Source organism: Anarrhichthys ocellatus, unplaced genomic scaffold, assembly GCF_004355925.1.
Source record: "Anarrhichthys ocellatus isolate YVR2014 unplaced genomic scaffold, GSC_Weel_1.0 scaffold13, whole genome shotgun sequence".
NCBI classification, from domain to species: Eukaryota; Metazoa; Chordata; class Actinopteri; order Perciformes; family Anarhichadidae; genus Anarrhichthys; species Anarrhichthys ocellatus.
This window is the reverse complement of record NW_022280043.1, coordinates 7,470,142-7,490,985: the sequence shown is the minus strand read 5'-3', so window position 1 is coordinate 7,490,985 and position 20,844 is coordinate 7,470,142. Positions and strand designations below refer to the sequence as shown.

Genomic DNA, 20,844 nt, shown 5'->3' with positions numbered 1-20,844 from the left:
GGAGGTATAGCAACCACTACTTCCACCCAGTCCCCCATGACCACCTCCGGAGGTATAACAACCGACACCACCTCTGGGGATATAGCAACCACTACTTCCACCCAGTCTCTCACAACCACAGCAACCTCCGGGGGATCAGCATCCACCACTGCCACCCAGTCGCCTACAACCACGACCACGACAACTTCTATCCTCATTTTTAATTCAGTCAGCAGTAATAATTCAGGAACCACCTCTGCCCCCTCTACAGCCATGACCCAGTCCAGCTCCGCCATGCCCACAAGTGGTTCCATGACCTCAATGATGTCCACCAGTCCGTCATCAAACTCCACTGGTATGTTTTGTTTCACCGCTTAATAAGGTGTTAACTTCCCAGGGTTTATTTTCCATGTTAAAATGTAAAAATGAAAAACTATTTTATTTTAATTTCTTTCCCTATCTTTAATTGTAACGTCCATCTTTTTGCCCCAGACAAGCCGTGTATGACTGGAACCATGATGGTGAGTCCACCTTATCAGAGAGGCGTGTATTGTAATATAACGTGTTTCCCTTTAACCTCTCATCTTGATCATGCGCCTTTCCTCTCTCTCAAACACAGATGTACTGCCCCTCATTCACCTGTAACTATTCAGACTGCTATACAATATACGCCAGTCAGAATGCCACTTTATGTGCTGATGATGTCTGCCAGTGTCAGGTAGGGAGGCAAATGACACTGACACAACCTCTTGAACCATCCAACGAAACTATTTGATGTATTTTGAATGACAAATTATAATATGTCCTAAAATGCATCACAGCATATGTATGCACATGCAGCTAAATATACAAAAGATGTATTGTATCAGTAATCCATAGAAGCAATTGACAAATCAAAATATGGAGTAGTTTCTCCAAGTAACTGAAAGTAAGGGTGTGTATACTTTACACTTTTACTCTCTACATTATTCCGTATATTATTGTATTGTGCTATATGGTCAGTGACAAGTAATTTAAATATATCTTCCAATGTGTCATTCTGCAATGCATCAGCTGATGAGACAGATGGACATGCGCTACACTGTTAGCTGCAGCGGCTTCTGTGCTGATAGTTGCACCAACGCCTCTCAGACCAACTGCTCTATAAACTGCTGCAATTTTACTGGCTGCCTCAATAGCAGTTTTGCATCCATGATGATGAAACCCACAGGTAAACAGACTCTTTATGACTCTCATAATTGTTTTATTTATGTTATCATCTTCACACTGTCCTTACAAATTATGACATTTTATGTCATAACTGCATGTTTGCATGTGTGCACTTTTAGTAGTTAGTTGGCAATTTCTTTAATATTTGACTCTTTTTATTTTATGATTTTAGTAATGCCAACCATGACACCAGCCATGACAACAACACCCACCACAACAACAAACAATGTAAGGACAAAAGGCTGCATTTGTGAGTGTGTTGGCATGTGAATGGATGTGAGCAGAAGGCTATAGAGAGTTTTGTGTGTATCACTCAGTTTAGTTCATTCTGTCTCTTCAGTCACAGATTATCTTTGTGACAAGTGACATTGTCTAAAAAGAGTATTTGTACACAACGTTGACCTTTAAACATTTCCCAGTGGTTATGATAACTTTCTGACAATAATTCAATAGTTATTGTAAATAAATTTGCATAGAACAATATAACAATTTGCCAAAAACTGGAAGTCAGATTAGTATCATCCTTTCTTCTGTGTTGCTGTTTTTTTTCAGGGAAACAAATGCCATAGAGGTACTTGTGAAGGTACCAAGTGCTACACCAATTTTGTAAATGCAGCAGCCCAAATATGCTCCTCCTCACAGCCACACTGTCAGGTGAGAACTGCTCACTTTTTAAAAATCCAGGAATATTTTGGTTCATTGTTTGCTGGCTTTCTATTCATTCAATTTAAAAGGTGCTAATCAACGACTGAGAAAAATGTCTTTGATTAGCACCATTTAAATTGTCCTTGCCCCACATACATCTGTTTTTTTCAGCACAAAAGCATAAAATGTACTTAAGAATTTGTCAGTTTAACAAAGTATATAGCTGCCAGGAACCCTAAATATGAGAAAAATGTATACATCTTTGGTGAGCTATTGTTATAGAACAGTTTGAGTTAATTAAGTGAATTTATAGTATAAAAATTTGTTTGCACACCATCATTGATTGCCCATGTATACCTCTAAATCACTGAATATATTTATTATTCACTGTTTTAAAATTTTCTTTCAAAAATAATTTTACATCTAAAGACATAATGATGTAACATGTGAAAGCCCCGCATCAGCACTTTCAACTTCAACTTTTCTCAGCATAACACATGTTATGATATAAATAAACATATGTTACAATATATATATAACAATGAATAGACAGAAAACAAACATTTGACTTTCAACCACTTGTACTGTAGGTTTGCCACTGTTCTTTCTCACTCACTATTGCCTTTGCAGCTGAAAAAGGAGACCGTAGAATCCAAATTGAAGTGGACAGCAGGTTGCACCACCAACTGTTCTAGCAAAACCCCATGCAAGACCTCCACAGAACCTCCATGTCATCTCGAGTGCTGCAATGCCACAACAACCTCCTGCCTCTGGTTGAATGGTACGCTGCATGTCCCCAATTTCTCCACAAGAGGTCCTCATCATCACACAGAATTGATTGCTTCTTTACTTTGCCTGCTCGCCATCACTTTGCTGATGTGAGTGACTGAATAGGAGCTTGCTCGGCTGCCCTGTGGGTCATTAGGTAATCAGAGCTCTGTGTAACTCTCAGTCCCTCCAGGTAAATAAAAATAAACTTAGCGGTGCAGAAGTTAACTCTATTACACCCATTTATCTCACTGATATTTACATGTGATTGTAATGTATATATGTATGGGATTATGTAACGCCTCGGCTACAATGTTGACTTTATTACTTGTTTTCTTAAAATGTCCCAATCACATTTTATCTTTGGTTCAAGAGCATCAAAAATGTCTTTGAACAGTATTTCTAAATAAAAAACGATATCAACTTCAGGAATCAAGAAAGAAAACATGCCAGCTGCAATTCAGTCTTCACACCACTTCACATTTAAGGTGAAAATCACCTTTATAATTAACAAAATTATATATTAAAATAAACATCCTTCTCAGTGAAGCTTTAAGAAATAATTGAAGACAGCTAAAGTCTTACGGTGTGTTTGAGCCATAACCTTGAGCCTGTAACTGTAATTGAATTCCGATGCTGTCTTCTTAAAGGAAGCCAAATCTCTTTTTGTTTAAAGCCTCACTTTAGTTTTCTCACTTTAAACTGACTGTCGGCACATTTCTTTTTTGGTTGGGTGAGTGAGCCTCAACACAACATTGTATGTTGACATGGTTATAAATGTTTTATTACCAAAACCTCTCCGTAGATAATCATCTCTTCGAACCATTGTGAGAGTGACGCAGCCATGACTCTATATGCACTTTATGAAACACAAATATCGAGCTGTTACAGGGTGTTGTGAAGGTTTGCTTAAGCATTTCTGTAAATGTAATCATAATGTAATGTGCAATTTAGTACATTTGGCTCCTCTTTGTCTAATATTTTTGTGAATAGTGAGTTGGATGTCTGGTTTACAAAGTATATTTTAAGGTATAATGGGTCATAAATGTTAAATGAAATAAGAATTATTACAATTTATTCTAGCTTTGTGATGAAATGAATCTAATGAACTATGTCAGATTAATCTTCATTTGATGAAGTCACATATTTTTCATAGAGTTGGGTGAAAGGTGATGACATTTCTCGGGGCTCATAGCGGCTAAACGGCTTTTTCTGAAATGTAAAGTCCTGTGAATTTCCAAAATGGTGTCGATTAAAAACTGTAATCAAGTACAATTTTGAGTTACTTTGCTTGAGTATGTCCTTTTTTTTTTTTACCTCTACTTCACATTTCAGAGGCAACTCTCTGCTTCATTACATTTAGCTAAAGTTACTGATTCCTTTTAAGAATATGATTTTACATCAAAAACAACATGAGTTAAGCTTATCAGGTACAATGCATTGTTTTGTTTTGGCTTGTGAGCCCTTATAAAAAAGCAGTGGGGCACCTTTGTCTATGAGTTGTTAGAAGTCCAACCGAAGACACATTTTACTGATACACCTATTTTACTCATGTAGGAATTGAATGCAGGGCCTTTACATGTAACTGAGTATTTATACATTGGAATGTTGGTACTTTTATTTGGGTAGAGGGATCTGAATACTTCTTCCATCACCAGAGAGCTGATGTGAACAGATATCATAATCAAATTTAAATGTTGGTCTTACAGTACGAGCTCACTTCAAAATCACATTCATGAGACAATCTGTCTAATTTCAGATTCGATTTTAGAGGAAATGGTGCATAGTTACAAAATCATTTTACAACAGGTTAATTAATAGCAGACCACCTCAAGGTGTCACTCAAAGAGAACCAGGACATTCTGATGTAGCATTTCAAAATTAAAGCCCTTCAAAATCTCATTCATGAGAAAACTTCAAATCACATTCATGAGACAATTTGTCTACAGTAATAACAAGCTTTCAGCCAAACGAATGGCAGAAATTGGATTATTTTGTCTCTCCCTGCATGACTGTTCAACTTTTTGCAGAAAACTGAATTGCAAGTTTATCATATCATGAGTAACAAGAAACTCTTAATATGGAAATGCCAGTCTAGGTTTGAGGTGGTTTAGAAACAGCATCAACACATTACAGTTTGTCCACCACAGAGCACTGCAAGTTCATTTTTTACGCTGTGAAATGTCCCACTCAGCCACCTCGGTCACAGTTCTTGTGCTTTGTTTTTTGTATCGGCCAATGTGTCATTATCAGATTTTTATGGATATCAGAGTAGCTGTTGATTTTAAGTATGGATGGACAACTTCAATGGGGTCTGTGCCAATTCTGTGTAGGCTTAAATGCCCTAATATCAGTTCCTGGATTTTTAGTTTTAAAAAAGGTGTATTACTAAGCATTTTAAACTGGATAAATTAATCACAGTTTGGTTTTAAAAAAACACTTAATTGACCTGATGGCTCATCAAACGTCCTCGAAAGCTGTGACATAACTTTGTAGACGCGGGGCTCTGTTGTGGGACATAATCCTGTTCGGGTCGAACGCTTGAGGCCTAAATCCAAAACCAAACCCAGTTGATGACAGCCCAGATGTGACGTCAGCGCGGGCGCGATCCCGAATCAGTGCGTGGCAGACTGGGCCGAGCCAGCAGCGCAGGAGGAAGAAGAAAGTATCTGAAAGGGAATAATGTCGGATTGCCCCAGGACCCTGAAGAGTATCTGTGTATTTAAAGAGGAACAACTGGAGTAACTCGAATCTCCGGGTATTGTCGAGTGTGGGAGGCGTTGGAGAGGAGAACTTGTCACACAGGTCCTCGCTATGGATCAATCCGTCGCAATTCAGGAAACTTTGGAGAGGGGAGAAAACTGCATCATAGTATCCTTTGAGACGTTAATGCGCTGGTGTATCGATTGTCAGCACTTCAAAGGAAGGATTACCTGCCTCAAACTAAACTGGACTAACTCCGTTGGAGAATACCAGAGCTCGGAGAGGGGCTTGTGAGATTAAGGCTCTCGGTTGACATCTATCAGTAAATAGTAGCCTACAGGCTCACTTGGGCTGTGAATATAATCCAGGCGATGTATTTACAGTGCGCGTAGTTTACAGCACGAGTGTGTAGCCAAATCGGGTGTGACTTCCCAAGGATTTGGGCCAACTTTTGTAGTGAGACGTTTCATCCACAAGGTGGCAGCTTTGTGTCACCAGCTGCTGCTTTGTCATAAAGGAAGAGATATAGAGCCTTCACTTAATAACAACATGAAAAGTACTTTTAATGCAGCAGACTTGTACAATGTAATATTTGACTATTATTGATGACCACTAGGCTTTAAACAGCATTTAAATGTTGTGTATGGTGGAGGTTATCTTAACTGTTTTACATTCTGTTAAGCCGCTTAGCGTATCCTATTTTATATTCTGCTGATGCAGTTAATATGTAAATTATTAATTTGTAAGGTAACTACATATTTCAGATAAATGTAAAAAAAACTTGTATATATATTGTGTAGAGGAATTAGTATAAAATGGAAATACTCTGGGACAACCTAACACTTGTTATGCTGTATTAAATATACTTAAATAAAAAATAAGTTGAGATGAGAGTAGGTCATGGTAAAATGTGAAATATAAGGTGCAACTGAAGGAAAACCCATGAACATATTTCCACTATATCCTTAACTAAACTGTAAACATGCTGTCCAATGTGACGTCTTCTTTGATGACCTTACAGAGAGCAGACTGCTGGGATTGGTGGAGTCTACAAAAGAGCATGCGTGAGTTTTAAAATGTAGTGCAATGGAGCTATAATATGGCTGTATTATTGAACAATATGCTTGTATGTAGAGAGAGGGAGTGACAGGATTGTGCAACGGCACAAACTGGCCTAAAGAAATGACCACAGAGTTGCATTCACCTGTCTGACAAAGTAACCAAAATTATATATCATACGAAAATGGTAGTGTTTCCTGCAGAGATGCAAGCCTGTATCGGCTTGCATTATATTTAAAAGTGTCTTTTGTTGTGCCATCCCCATGCATGTGCCTTCAGACTGCTAACTAAATCCAATTTTAACATTTTGTAGAATCTTTATTTATACCCATCGAAGGATGGCTGTTACTGCTGATGACGTGTCACTGGAGGACATCATACCCATCTCCCTGGACTTCGCTGTGGTGGAGGGTGAGCTGCGTTCATGTGTTGTATTGCATTGCCAACAGACGGGCAATTAAAAAGGAGAGAGACAGTTAATAATGTGTTCCTCGAGATAAGTATAGTTTCTAGTGAAAAAATGTCATGGTAGTAAATTATCTAAAGGGCCCTTACACGTTTGTCATGCTGTACTCTTTTTTTTTTTTTTTTTTAAAGTTTCCTCACCAGATGAACTTGCAGTTGTGGGTGAGTTGCACTCATTAACATTACAGCTCTATCATGAAATGCTACATAACTGATCCACTGCATGAAATTCAACATGACAGTGTTTCCTGTGTTCTTTATCTGATTCTAGGTGCCGATACTAAAGTGAGAGTCAGTTACCAGGAAGAGGAATTAGAGCTCAGACTTCCTTTTGGTTCCCACTCGCGTTTCTTCCTCAGTGAGGTCAACAGGACGTGGAGTGGTAGGTCAGCCTTCAGAGATGTGTGATATTTTCTCAAGAGAAAAATGCCATTTGAAAATGAGTTTAACTGAGATGACATTGGCAAGGGAACCACGTGTGGGGAAAATACTATCCATTAAAACAATGCAGTATCTTGGACCATCACTTCTTTTCATGCATTTGGGTTTAGCAGTTCATATCTTTTTTTATTTTTTCTTGTCCGAGCAACAGGAAGCGGGCGCGCCCATGTCTGAAGAAGTCTAAATAATCTGCTGCTCTAATCATCTGTTTCGGAGGAAACCTGCTCAGCCAGTCTTCAGTTGCCTTCAGGTTACATTATGTGGCAAACTTAAAAACTTAAATTTATTTTTTAAATTTGACAGTTTACAGGAAAATGAATTCAAAAAACGGTACCCAAACACATTCTTTGAGACAGTTGGTGGCTGTGGTTCACAATTAACACTATTTTAGAACTACAAACTGGTGGAGTCACTTCATCTGTCAGTTACTGGGTGTGTACATGATGCATGGCTGAGAAAAGAGAGAGAGAAGGGGTGGAGTTTGGATTGTGTACTCTCTTTGTCTTTTTCACACTAAGTGTGAGCGTCATGAGAACAGTTTTCAAAAAGGACATACATCTTCCGCTTTAATGCGTTTCTTGAACTGCTTTTTACTTTCTGCTTCCTGTGCATCTGAATGGAATGGGCCATTGAAAGGTTACTTTTGTTAGGGATGTGTCACCTTTGACACTGGCTCACTATTTTTCCCGCGAACTCCACGTGAGCACAGACAAAGACTGATGAATGTTGTTTTTTTGTGGTACTCTAAGATGAGCCACAAAGGCTTTTAACCGGGTGAGGGATACCAGTGATGGAACGATTGAATGACATTGCACCTGTTGTTGTTAAAAGGAAGAGTGTGGGAAGTGGTAAAGGTAAGCAGATAAGAGTGAGATGTCTTTAATGCACTGCAGCACCTGTAACTTGAAGCCTCATTTAAAGCAGTAGAGCACAAAGTGTGGAGCTGGTCTTACAAACTTGAAGTAAGACCTATATGGAAGAGCAAGAAATAGAAAGATGTTGCTTAGAAATACCGCTGTTTTATTTCTTTAACTCAAGTGGGGTAGATAAGTAAGCACTCTTGTTTATACCATGAATCGTACCATTACTGTTGGTATCTGTTTATCCTCACCACTTTTGCCTGAAAACAGATCAAAGTTCAGAGCCGCCTCTTGTTGTATTCTTCACTCACAAAGTATTGTGATTATCCTAACTTATTCTTATTCTCATGCTCTCTCTGTCGGTCTTTCTTCAGAAGTTTGCAAGTCAACCACACAGACACCCAAGTTTGAATGGATCAGCAAGTACCACAAAGCCACCAGAGGCCAGGGAGTTGTCAAGCAGGCCCTTGCCCCCCTCGGGACAACACTCACTAAACTCAACCAGCACCGGAAAACAGGTTTGTAATTTATTTCTATTTGCAGAATTTCACAGCCAGTTCATGTCCAATAAAACTTCAGTAAATTGGAATAGGTTTATCAGTATTTGATTCTTTATCTCTTTGGTGTTTGCTCACGCAGATAAAAGTCTACATCAAAGGGTTTCATGATGAAACCAGGTAGTTTTGAAAGCATCATTTCCTTAAAGTGCAACTGGCCCAATCTGTGTATGAGTTGTAACAAATGCACTCATAACTGTCAGAGAGCCATGTGGAGAAGGAAACCAGTCACAAAATAGGCTTGATGTGTCATTTCATTTAAGCGTAATGGCAGCGAGCCGGCATGGACGACAGCAACATTCTTAAAACAAATTAAATCATCAGCGTAATAAGTTATAAAAATACCGGGCTATACAGGTAGGTTTTTAAAAGTTTTTGTTTTTTGTTTTTTAAATGTGGCTTAAACTAAGCTGATGTGATACTGAAGGGTGGTATGTTCTACACTGGAACTTAGACAGCAAAAGCATGCTATGATTTGACCCAAAACAACATTCGGTTGCCGAAATAATTTGCAATTTTGTAAGTAAAGTACCTTCTACCTCTAAAGTCACAATATAGACCATTTTACATTTGTAAACTTGACCTAAGCTGACATGAAGTAAAGCCGGGGACACAGGCTGTTCAATGCAATTCATTTTGAAATGGTCTATACAAAGAATACAAATACTATACTTTACAAATAATTGTTGGCTATGTAAAGTTTGTTTAATTTGTCTTCCATGTTGATGGCCAATTTCCCACCGATTTCATTCCACATGTTTTTGCATTTTAGATTAGAGCCATGCTGTTTATAACACGCATGTTAATGCAAAATATATAGTGTAAAAAGTATATAAAGGAACAAACAAAGATGTAATGTTCATATGCAAATCATGCCACGTTTTGCAATCATCTGGTCCTTACAGGGTGTTAAAATAAGCTATACAAGTATTTATTCAATGTATTTATCTTCTTGAAATGCACGAGCTTAACTTCCTTTCGTGATACCACTGTGGTGAAGCATTTTCCGGTCGCATCATCTACATCTACATACTCGATCTGTTTGTTCAGCCTCCCGTCTCTGCAGCGAGGGAAGGCAAACTCCTCCCACTACCATGTTAGCATGGGTAGGTCTGATGCACACTGGACATTGCTCCTCTGCACAGAATGCGTGGGAGATGTCTAGGGTGATGAGAGACTCTGGTATGAAAAATATTCCTACATTCGTTTATTTTTTGAATGGGTGGTGAAAAGAAATGCCATCGCACAAATCTGTAGCATGCAGTCTACGCTAATTAGCTAGCTTTCTAGCTAACTTAATGGTAGCGTGTATTGACGTTTGTCCTTATTTCAAAGAAGCTAACTTTAGCTAAAGGAGACGGTATTCGTCAGGCGCGATAATAGTTTGTTTTTTAAATCCTAAATATATTGTTGATGTGATATGTTCCTGCTTCAATGTGAAGCTATCGGGGATGTTAGCCCACATAGACGGTTAGCTTAATACACTAGTTTACGGCTGTTATTAACTAGTCCTGTTCATGGTGTTGCTGTGTGACAGAAAATTACACACCTGCTGTGGTTGGTGGTGCAATAACGTGTTTTGGAGAATTGTGTCATCCATTAGGACACTGGTTGTGTCTCGCTTCTCAGTGTGCTACTCTATTTTCTGCCTGTTTTCAGTTAAGAGACTTCCACTCGAGGCTCATCCTCTAAGCTAACTTGTTAGCCTGTTAGCTTAAATCAGTGGTCTGTAAACTTTCTTCTGGCCTCTCAATGAGATAAAGGTGGCTTACTTGCTGTCTGCTTTTTGTTGTTTGTTTTATTTACAACGGTTGACAAGAGAAGTAAATCACAGAATGTGTTCTCCTGCAGTGTAATACCAATCGTTTTATCATGGGGGGGGGGAGTTGTGCAATGTTGAACTTTGTGCAGATGTAGTTAAAATCTCTTTTAATACTGAAGATCCTGAACCCTGATATAATTTTACATTTATGCTGACTTGTGATCGACCACAGATAGGCGTGTGAAACTGCAGTCAGTCACACTTCCTGCATCTTACTCCTTGGAGGTTAAACGTTTAAGCTCATTAGCTGGTTGAAAATACTAAAAGCATGAACAGGAATGTAGGATATGCCATGAAATAGCAACGAAGCTCACACACTAAAGCCTCATTGGTTCAGGTGCTGGTTGCAGTAATGGTTAGGTTTAAGTAACTTACTAATGATAAACCATAGAAGTCCTATGCATTGTGTCATAGCTGTCTTCGGCAAACAGCAGTGAACAGTCTCAAGCAGTATTGTTTATTAGTCGGTGCATTGTTGATATATCCGTGTCCAGTCAGTTAATGTCAGTGTATTTGAGCCGTGGGGTTCTTGCGTTGAACGCTGCATCGTAGGTTTCAGTTTGCCAAGTAAAGATCATGTTAATAATACGATTACAAACATGGAAGCATATATGTATCTCATCTTTTGGGTCCTGAGTACTGTTGGTCAGGTGCACCCTGAATGTAGTCTGCTTCAACTTTGTAGAGTTTAATTGCCCATTGAAAGAACTTGGCTTTCCCTTTCAGAGCAGCCAGCTGTGTTCCCTGCCAAGCTGCAGGAGACAGGGGCCATGCTGTCTCATACTTCACAAGCGCCCATTAGCTCCAGCTACTTAGGATGCAATAACTGTAACACACTGCAAAAGGCAGCCTCAGTCCATTGACCACAACAACCGAGCTGTGACACGGCACTTTTATGACTGATGTGTGGTACTGTTTGTTTTTTATTCTTAGTGATGATTATGTATTCTCCATATTAGTTTGTTAAAGAGTTGAAATATGGGTTTGCCAAGGGTTGGGTTCTTTCTTTTTAGAGTGAGTCGTCCCAGGCTGTCGATACCTGCGGCAGAGTTTAAGATAATGTTGGTAGAAAGGTCTCCCAGAAGCTGACACACAGTCTTAACTGACAACCTGCAAACAATATATTAGTTTGTGATTCAAAGCAGGCAGTGCTAATGGACCTCATGTAGAATTCTGCTGTAATGCTGTCGTCAACCTTTATGCTCTGTGTTTAACATTGTGAACAAGTTAAAAAAAAAATAAAAATGAATCTCCCTTTTCTCTCCTGCTCTTCCCCAACAGAGAAATCGTCGGAAAAAAAGGGAAGTTCCGAAAAGGAGAAAGGTGCTAACAGCGGCACGCAGAATTCCAAACAAGCCTATGCCGTCCCAGAAAGGTACGGCCTTTTTTAATGTTTGTATCCATGTGTACTTGCAAGCAGTCTTCTTTCCTGCCTTTTCTTGGTGCATTACCGCCGGCTGTAGATCAGTGGAATAGTGTGAAACCATTGACAGGAATGTGTATCGCATCACTTGCACGCTTGTGTTGCTACATGAGAACAATCAAAATGGGATGGCACTCACAAAAATTAATTCGTAGCACTACTAGAGGTACTTCACAGGATACATTTTTATCCTTACTCAAGTAAAGTAAAGCAGCTATTTTGAAGATAACGCTCAGTAAACAACACGGAAATAGAGCTTCACCGCATAGTCTGGTTTCCTGTTATCACTGTGGTGATCTACTATACATGAGGCTGTTAGTCTGGAGCAGAGTGTAACGTCTCTACTGATCCATACTTTTATTCCAGGCTTTTAGCAGAGGTATCGCTTGTTGCAGTTAAGCTGGATTATCCTGAATGAGACCTGGCAGCTGTCCATACAAACAGCCAAATGCATAGTTTATGATCATTTGTTCCCTCTGAAATCACACCAGTTTGACAAAATGACTCTCTTTCTATCTTGGACTGGCCCTCCTCTCAACGCCTCACTGTTATTTCTTCTCTCCGGGTCTCCAGTCGCGAGGACCGGGATGACCTGGTGCGCTCGTCCAGCCACACCACCTCCAACAAAGCTCAGATACTGGCCATGCCTCAGTTCGGCCTGCGAGACAACCTCATCAAGTGTGAGCTGCTGAAGAATGAGAACCTTTACACGTACACGGAGGACTTCAGGTATTTGACTTGCTTGTTATAAATCTGTTTTAAAAATGTACATGTGTTTGGCAGATTGGTGCAGCGACTTGGACGTAGAACTAGGTGATCGTTAGGGGTGTACGGATACTGATTTCGGGCCATACTGACTAAAATAGCTGGCTCGGGTGTCGGTGACAATGGGGCTGATCTATTCAATTCCATTCTATACTATATACATTATATACAGGAATTCCTCTTGAAGTTTTGACCAATTAGTTGCTTCATTACAAAGGTTTACACTTGAATTTTAATTCCTGTTAATTTGCCGGTGCACGATTTCATATCTTAATCACAAATAACAAATCAGTAAAGTTATATCAACATATTTATTTAGTTTTAAAATGATATCAATAATGTGCTGATGTTTAGGTCGGGGCTTCTTTACAGTTGTGTTGAGCTCAACTTTGTTGACAATTTAAGAGTCTCTCGGTTCATGCAGGAACAGAGGGAGCCCAGTGTGACTGTGAGCACAGTGTGGATCTTAAAGGGGTGTGTTGTGAAAGGAAGTCGGCATCTGTGGCTTTGTATTTGGGTCTTTGCTAAATTCAGCTCCACTGTCTCAGACACTGTCAAAAAACCATGCACCAATGTAGGGCATTAACTGCTGAAGCTCAGGTTGTTTTTATCAGATTCAAAATAAGCATTTGCTGAAGTCTGCGTCGTGGTTCTGCTATGATGCCGACACTGCCTCCTGCTGGTAGAGCTGTGCCTTAATGTTTAAACCTTCATGAAGAATATAGCAGAGAATAAACAGGAGTATAGATATAATGAAAGATGCTTTTATTTCCTCTCATGCACCAGGCATGAAGCTCAGGTTCCTTGGAACTCTAACCTGTCTGTAGGTGTCGGTCTGAATGTGTTTGTGTTTGCTATGTGACCGACTCGCAACCTCTCCGAGGTGTTAGCCTACCTTTTCGCTGCCCAGGACTCTGAATAGAAATAAATACACTTCAATAGTTGCCATATATAGAAAAGGTTACATGTATGTGCGTTGCCTGCTTTCATCTCATATTACAGTACATACTGAGAATGTACTGAAAATCTATGCTGATTAAGCAAATTAGAAGAAAGAAGCTAAGGAAAGCAGCAGTCTGGATAAAGTCAGCTCCGGCATGGTTCTAGTTAGCTGAGTGTGTGGACATTGGGGCAGTCAGCACAAAATTCAGAGCTCTGTGCTGCTGTTGGGTCCTTTTACCAATTCTCACAATTTAGGTTACCTTCAGCAAGCCACTGAAGTTGCTGCTCAGAGGTCAAAAGATGATATTATTCTCCAATACCTACAGCTTCTTTCTCGGCACATACAATGTGAACGGACAGACGCCGAAGGAAAGCCTCCATCCTTGGCTGAGCTGCACTGCGACCCCTCCTGACATGTACTGCGTGGGGTGAGTACCGTTCACCCTGCTGGAGAATAGCCTCCCAGTCCTCCGCTTAATCCCGCTACACAGACAGATATTTCCTGGTGGAACCTCTGAGAGACGTATGCAGCCATTGATCCTGTTTTAAGTAGGAGAGCAGGACCTCTCCTCAGATTCAGCGCCATGTGTGATCCTGCCTATGTTTGCAAAGTTTTGAAAGTACTGAGTAAAGCTAGAAAAAAATCAACATTTTACCGTTTGCCTTTCCTGATAGTTTTCAGGAGCTTGACCTCAGCAAAGAGGCTTTCTTCTTCAATGACACCCCCAAGGAGCTGGAGTGGACGAAGGCCGTCTCGGAGGCCTTGCACCCAGATGCCAAGTATGCCTTAGTAAGGAGCTCTTTTTTTTTTCCTGTATTAATAAAGTTATTAACAGCGGGTTGGTATGTGGACTGGGCCTGTGAACAGATATGTTATCTGTAGAGCTTGTTTCGCTCTTTTTTAACATGGATGCTGCTACCATAATGCTCTTTGATTGTGTTTGATGTGTTACAGTAGACACAGTATTAACTGTCTACATCACATTATGTGGATTATTACACTGGCTATTCCCAAGGAACAGTCTGTCTGTGTGTCACATCGGCAGTATAATGACATGTCATTTCTTCATCCACTGTCAACTGAAGCACACTTGGCTGATCTGTAACTGACACTGTGTAGCTCAAGAAGCTGGAAAATACATCTTTTCCCCTTCACATCTGAATGTTGATTGGGGAAGTTTGACAGGGAGGCTTATCAAACTGTTTTTACATGCACAACAGTTTTGTATTCTGGGATGTGCTTTTCACTTCTGTTTTCCTTGAGATAAGGCAGGAGATGACAGTAAATATCTTCAACTGTAAATATTGTCATTGTTCACAGTAGTTGCGGGTGAAAAACAGTTAAGAAGCTGATGTAAACCGCAAAAAACTGTATGAAAGCACGTTTCATGTGGCTGCAGGGTAAAGTGAACTCCACTGTCTGCCATTTAAATAAAAGAATATCCAGCCAATATGCAGGTTACATTACTTGGTTAATCGTTGACGTTTGTATATCTACTCATGTTCCGCTACAGGTGAAGTTGGTGCGACTGGTGGGCATCATGCTGATCTTCTATGTGAAGAAGAAGTATGCGAAGTTCATCTCTGATGTGGAGGCTGAGACTGTGGGCACTGGCATCATGGGACGGATGGTAAGGACGGAATTTACAAGTCTTAATCTTTCATGCACTGATCCTCATGTAAATACGCTGGTGTTGTGTATATTACAAGAAGCTACACCTGCACTGACGCCTCACAGCAAGAGGGGCCCGGGTTCGATTCCCGGGCTAAATGGGCCTTCTGTGTGGAGTTTGCTTGTTCTCCCCGTGTCAGCGTGGGTCCTCTCCGTGTTCTCCGGCTTCCTCCCACAGTCCAAAGACCTGCAGCTTAGGTTAATTGATGACTCTAAATTCTGCAAGCAAAGGTGGATATATATACTGTATATCACTGCATAATGTCTAAAACATTGCATTTTCTCTGAATCCTTTTGCAGGAGTTTTAAGTTGCGTTGCCTTCTATGTTATCTGAGTTTCTCGTTGATTCAAAGGGAAATAAGGGAGCCGTGGCGGTCCGGTTCCGCTTCCACAACTCTGATATCTGCGTGGTCAACTCTCACCTCGCTGCCCACATTGAAGAGTACGAGAGACGTAATCAAGACTACAAGGACATATGCAGTCGTCTCCACTTTCGCCAGCTGGACCCTACCCAGCCTCCACTTACTATCATGAAGCATGAGTATGAAATGAAATTACAGAGTTACATCCTATGTATTAAGTGGTTTCTGTATAGATGAAAATTCTTATCCAATATCCAACTGAGACGATATTGTCTCTCCATGTTTCTTTCTCACCAGTGTGGTTTTATGGATCGGAGACCTCAACTACAGGATCACTGAGCTTGACGTCTCAAACGTGAAGGAGCTAATAAGCAAAAAGGACTTTGAGACCCTGCACAATTATGATCAGGTGATTATCAATGTGGTACTCTTCTTTCTGCTATTTTAAAAAAGAAAGTCTTTACTCATCACTCGTGTTTATGAGTCGTGATACTTACCAGCTGCAAATGGTCCTCAGCTCAAGAGGCAGATCGATGAGAAGGCGGTGTTCGTTGGCTTTGTGGAGGGAGAGATTGATTTCCAGCCTACCTATAAATATGACACCGGCTCTGACAAGTGGGATACAAGGTAATCTCATACGAAGGCCCGACTGCGAAACAGCAGAATGCAGCATTTATAGTAAGATCATGTTCACAGTTAGAGTAAGGATAGTTGAAATGTCAAGTACTGCAACAATGAAACTTCTCCTGTGAAGCTTTATCTCTCCATTTATAGTGTGGCTTTGTCTTTATTTATGTCAAAACCAATGTAATGTAATGCAAATAGTGTGGGGCATATCGCACTTAAATGCAACACTTCAGCAGCTGGTATTTTCTCTTTTTGTTAGAACAGCTTGTCTTTCATGTTTCCCCCTTTTTTTTTTTTTTTTTTTTTTTAAACATGTGAAGGGGCTTCTTGCTAATGAATCGGAAAAACACAACAAATTTGCACTCAAACCACCCATATTTCTGTAACTGTAATACAATTACTTGAGTTTTAATATCTGGGCTTTCTTGTGCATTCAGTGAAAAATGCCGCGTGCCTGCGTGGTGTGACCGTATCCTGTGGACAGGGAAGAACATCATGCAACAGCATTATCAGAGTCACATGACTCTGAAGACCAGTGACCACAAACCAGTCAGTTCCCTGCTTGTCATCGGGGTAAATGATTCTGCATTAGGATATAACTCTTATCTGCTCGATTCACGTCAACAGGCTCAAAAAATACACTGGCAATAGAAAACATTCTATTGCCAGTGTATTTTTTTATGTCTATGCTGCATTGTTACTTTGCCTCTAACATGTTTCTTCTTCTCTGTTCCTACAGATCAAGAAAGTAAATGCTGAGGTCTATAAGAAGACCTTTGAAGAGATCGTACGCAATATAGACAAAATGGAGAATGAGTGTATTCCATCTGTGACTCTGTCCAAGCGAGAGGTAAAGTTTCCCATCACATTCAGTGAGCAATTTAAGGATACATTTACATGAAATGGAGTAGAATTTTTTTCTAATTTGCCTCATGAACCGCTCCCTCTTCTTTCAGTTCCACTTTAAGGACGTGAAATACATGCAGCGCCGGGCAGAGACGCTGAGCCTCCTCAATGATGGGCAGGTCCCTTGTCAGTTTGAGTTTATCCAGAAGCCGAATGAGTCCACGTACTGCAAGCCCTGGCTCACAGCCGACCCTCCCAAAGGCTTTATTGCTCAGGGTGAGTAGCGCGTAAAATAAGCTTTTCACCCTGGGTTCACATATTTAATTTTGATAAAGCATCATTGTCCTGCCTTTTTAAGTTTTAGAAATTGTTATGTACACTTACAATGGTTTTTTTTGTCTTGCAAGATAAGTAATTAGAGATGTGTTGATGGTTCAGAAACCCTCGATCAGTATTACTTCGGTGACTGCTTGTCGTGACCGAAGCACAACATGGCAACTCACTGTTGCAGCAGGCATGAGTTCCTGAATCACGACAGTTCAGCCACACCCTTACTTACTAAACGTGCATCTCTCTCAACTTCTAGGTGGCTCTGTGGACATTGAGCTTGAGGTTTTTGTAAACCGCTCAACAGCGCCTGAACTTAACTCTGGAAAGGAGCAGATAGAAGACATCCTTGTGCTCCACCTGGAGCGTGGCAAAGACTACTTCATCTCTGTGACAGGGAACTACCTGCCCAGCTGCTACGGCTCCTCCATCCATTCATTGTGCCAACTAAGGGAGCCCATCCAGGACATGCCGCAAGAGACCCTCCGGGACATGGTTAGTGGTCCCACGGGCAGAGATTTCTTCACATTTGGCACAAATGTCCACCTGGACTCAAGAATAAAATGATTACATTGTGGTGGTCAACGGTCATTGTTTCCTCACAAAACACGTTTTTTGGCTATAATTCAAAAGTTGATGTGGAAATTATGACATTTCACGCAACATTTTGGATGTAAACTGCAACTTGACTGGTTGGCAGAGGCATACATCCCCGAGGCGGTAATTGTAGTTTTATAGTGTTTCATGTTTTAAGTTGAATCCATTGTGACTGAACTGCGTGTTTTTGTTTGTTCTCAACATCAGGCGGAGATGGTCGGAGGTGATAATGAAGGAAACACTGAAAAGCCTCTCGACATTCCCAAAGAACTCTGGATGATGGTGGATCACTTGTTCCGCAATGCACTCAATCAGGTGAGAAAATTGCTGAAGCTTCTATTTTGGTGCTGTAATAAAATCAAAGAACACGTTAGTGTGATTTTGTATTTTTGTGGCAATTTTCTGATATTCTCATATTCGTGAAGGGAATTATTTAACGGTTGGCCTCCTGTCAAACTTTTTTTGTCTTGCGTGTAAGGACAAATGCATGAAAGTCGCTGCATGCGCCAAGTAGTAAGCAAAATGGGAATTCATCTTAAAATCTTTTCTAATTTAAACATAAATTAGACATAACATAAACATGCTTATTTGAATTAAGTCTGTTGCAGCTCTACTGCGGCTCAAATCAAGAGCATTTTAAGCCCAAGTGAAGCTGTTAGTAATTTACCTCCTTGACTTAATGACTGTGTGCATTTTAAGGAAAACAGATTTGATATTTACCGTCCTCTTATTTGCAGGAAGACCTATTTCAGCAACCTGGGCTCCGAAGTGAATTTGCAGAAATAAGGGATTGCCTTGACACTGGCATTCCAGATTCTCTCCGTATCCTTCAACACTATTGCCATCATAGCCATCGTTGGAATTTGTTTTTTTTTATCTTTATGAAATATTTGAAGAAGTTACACAGTGTAGTCATACATATTAGTTGTTTTGACAACAGCACCTTTTTTTATTTATAACTACTCTGTATTTCTGTTGGTTAAAGGTATTATGAGGAACTTTAAACTTGTTATGAAACTATCTGAATTTCATACTGACGCCTGTATACGACCTACATAAGTACGAGACGATCAAAACCATCGGGCAAGAACAAGAGACGTGTTTCAGATTGTAGTGTATCCATGCCGCAGCAGCGGCTCCTCTGGCTAGGAGGAAGCCAACACAGACACCACACTGCTGGAGGCCCAGTGCCATGTTCCTGGGCCCTTTAGAGGGAAAGCACGGGAGAACCAGACCCAATGAGTGAGCTGGGAAGACTGTCAGAACATCTTGCTGCAGTAAAATGAGAGGTTTTCTAAGCAGACTCGGTAACGCTACCGCTTTTGTCCACAGGGACCCCCAACATCAACACAAGAACCTCATAGTAGCTTTAACCTACCCCTTTTGAATGACTCCTGGGATGTAACAGTATATTATAGTTTTATTTTTGCACTAATTACATTTCAAGACATGCAGATTCTTCTCAAGAATTACGTCCTTGACTCGGTATTGACCTGCAGCGGGCAGCAACCACTCAGCGGCAGAGGCCTTGCTTCTCTTCCTCGATGCCCTCCCAGAGCCTGTGGTTCCCTACTACTCTTACCAGCAGTGCCTAGAAAGCTGCTCCAATGCCAGTCAGTGTGAGAAAGTGAGTGATACAGCCGCTGATCACTATCGATCTATTCCAAGATGTGTTAAATCATCTCTAGCTTTTTACAATAATGTTCATTTCTTTTGTTTTCAGGTTATTTCCATGCTACCTCAGTGCCATAAAAATGTGTTCAACTATTTAGCTGCCTTTCTCCGTGAGCTGTTGAAGAATTCTGCTAGCAATCGACTAGATGTCAACATCTTGGGTAAGAAGCGGAAGCAGGTTGCATGTCTCTTTCATTTGGGAATGTGTTATTATTAACTGCTGCTTTGTGTTTTCATCCACATGTTGAGAAAGTGAAGGGAAACTAACAAATAAAGCCACAGGAAGTGAAAATGAATAAATAACCTGTTTAATACTCTGTTCTGTTTATGACACAAGGACATTTTCTTTTCAATACTGGAGAATGGATGCTCACTTAACATACTCCGTATACGTAGTGGTTGAATATGAATTCAATTATAGCAACAGGAGGAATTGTAGCAACATCTACTCTACAGATAATTATAAAAATGATATACATGATCATTTATGACATTGAATTTCTTCTCATCTTCTCTATCACAACAAAAAGATAACCCTGCAAATAAAGGTATAACATTAAAGAAAATGAAACATTGTATTATGCTATTTGAATAACTTGATTTCTTTCTGCATAGCCACCATTTTTGCCTCCTTGCTCCTGAAGTCACCCACCAAGCAGGATCTTGCAGAAAAGAGGAAGACTCAGGAGTTCTTTCAGCACTTCCTGGCCCAAGGCTCCTCCTAGATGGAGGACCCTCCTGTCCTGTATGCTGAAGCTGAACACTAAAAACTGTACAGTCCAGTATTTGAAATAAACCTGAATGATTTCTTAGATGGCTCTTTGTATAGATATGTAGTATAATTACAGTGACGGTTCTTATCTGATGTTAATTGTTTCACACACAGCAAGCTTTGTGATGTGTGAATGCACAGACTTTATTGTATATCATTGAGCATCTGTAGAGACGTAACAATTTGAAATGTATGTATATTTTATTTAAACAAATAATTTGTATTTTAATGTTTCTGATCTCAACAGCAAATTGTTTTTATACATAAAATGGTTGGAGATAATGTGTATGTGTCACTGGTGATTTTTTTTACAATCAAAGAAATAAAC

The 20,844-nt window shown here is 40.1% G+C and overlaps 1 protein-coding gene across 4 annotated transcripts; it reads left to right on the top strand.

Moving 5' to 3' along the window:
* Positions 1-5,242: 5,242 nt before the first annotated feature.
* Positions 5,243-20,798, top strand: inpp5b (inositol polyphosphate-5-phosphatase B). 4 transcript variants are annotated; one of them, XM_031853107.1, is made up of 22 exons: positions 5,243-6,368; positions 6,677-6,774; positions 6,961-6,990; positions 7,100-7,210; positions 8,504-8,647; positions 11,790-11,883; positions 12,505-12,660; positions 13,965-14,066; positions 14,314-14,428; positions 15,153-15,269; positions 15,665-15,852; positions 15,971-16,082; positions 16,191-16,300; positions 16,738-16,873; positions 17,040-17,150; positions 17,257-17,422; positions 17,733-17,968; positions 18,278-18,385; positions 18,808-18,892; positions 19,570-19,697; positions 19,794-19,905; positions 20,360-20,798. In XM_031853107.1, exons 2-22 carry the CDS (start codon positions 6,702-6,704, stop codon positions 20,467-20,469), a joined length of 2,544 nt encoding a protein of 847 aa, XP_031708967.1. In that variant the 5' UTR covers positions 5,243-6,368; positions 6,677-6,701; the 3' UTR covers positions 20,470-20,798. The 4 variants fall into 4 exon arrangements, with proteins under 4 accessions (XP_031708967.1, XP_031708968.1, XP_031708969.1 ...); XM_031853108.1 differs by lacking the exon at positions 5,243-6,368 and having other exon boundaries at positions 6,427-6,774; XM_031853109.1 differs by lacking the exons at positions 5,243-6,368; positions 6,677-6,774; positions 6,961-6,990; positions 7,100-7,210 and adding an exon at positions 7,241-8,123.
* The last annotated feature ends 46 nt before the right edge of the window (positions 20,799-20,844 follow it).

Bases quoted from the DNA above. Each gene is read 5' to 3' on its own strand.
- inpp5b (XM_031853107.1), top strand. From the start codon at position 6,702: ATGGCTGTTACTGCTGATGACGTGTCACTGGAGGACATCATACCCATC. The intron at 16,083-16,190 runs GTGATTATCAAT...AATGGTCCTCAG, and splicing joins CCCTGCACAATTATGATCAG to CTCAAGAGGCAGATCGATGA. The intron at 18,893-19,569 runs GTATCCTTCAAC...ATTGACCTGCAG, and splicing joins TGGCATTCCAGATTCTCTCC to CGGGCAGCAACCACTCAGCG.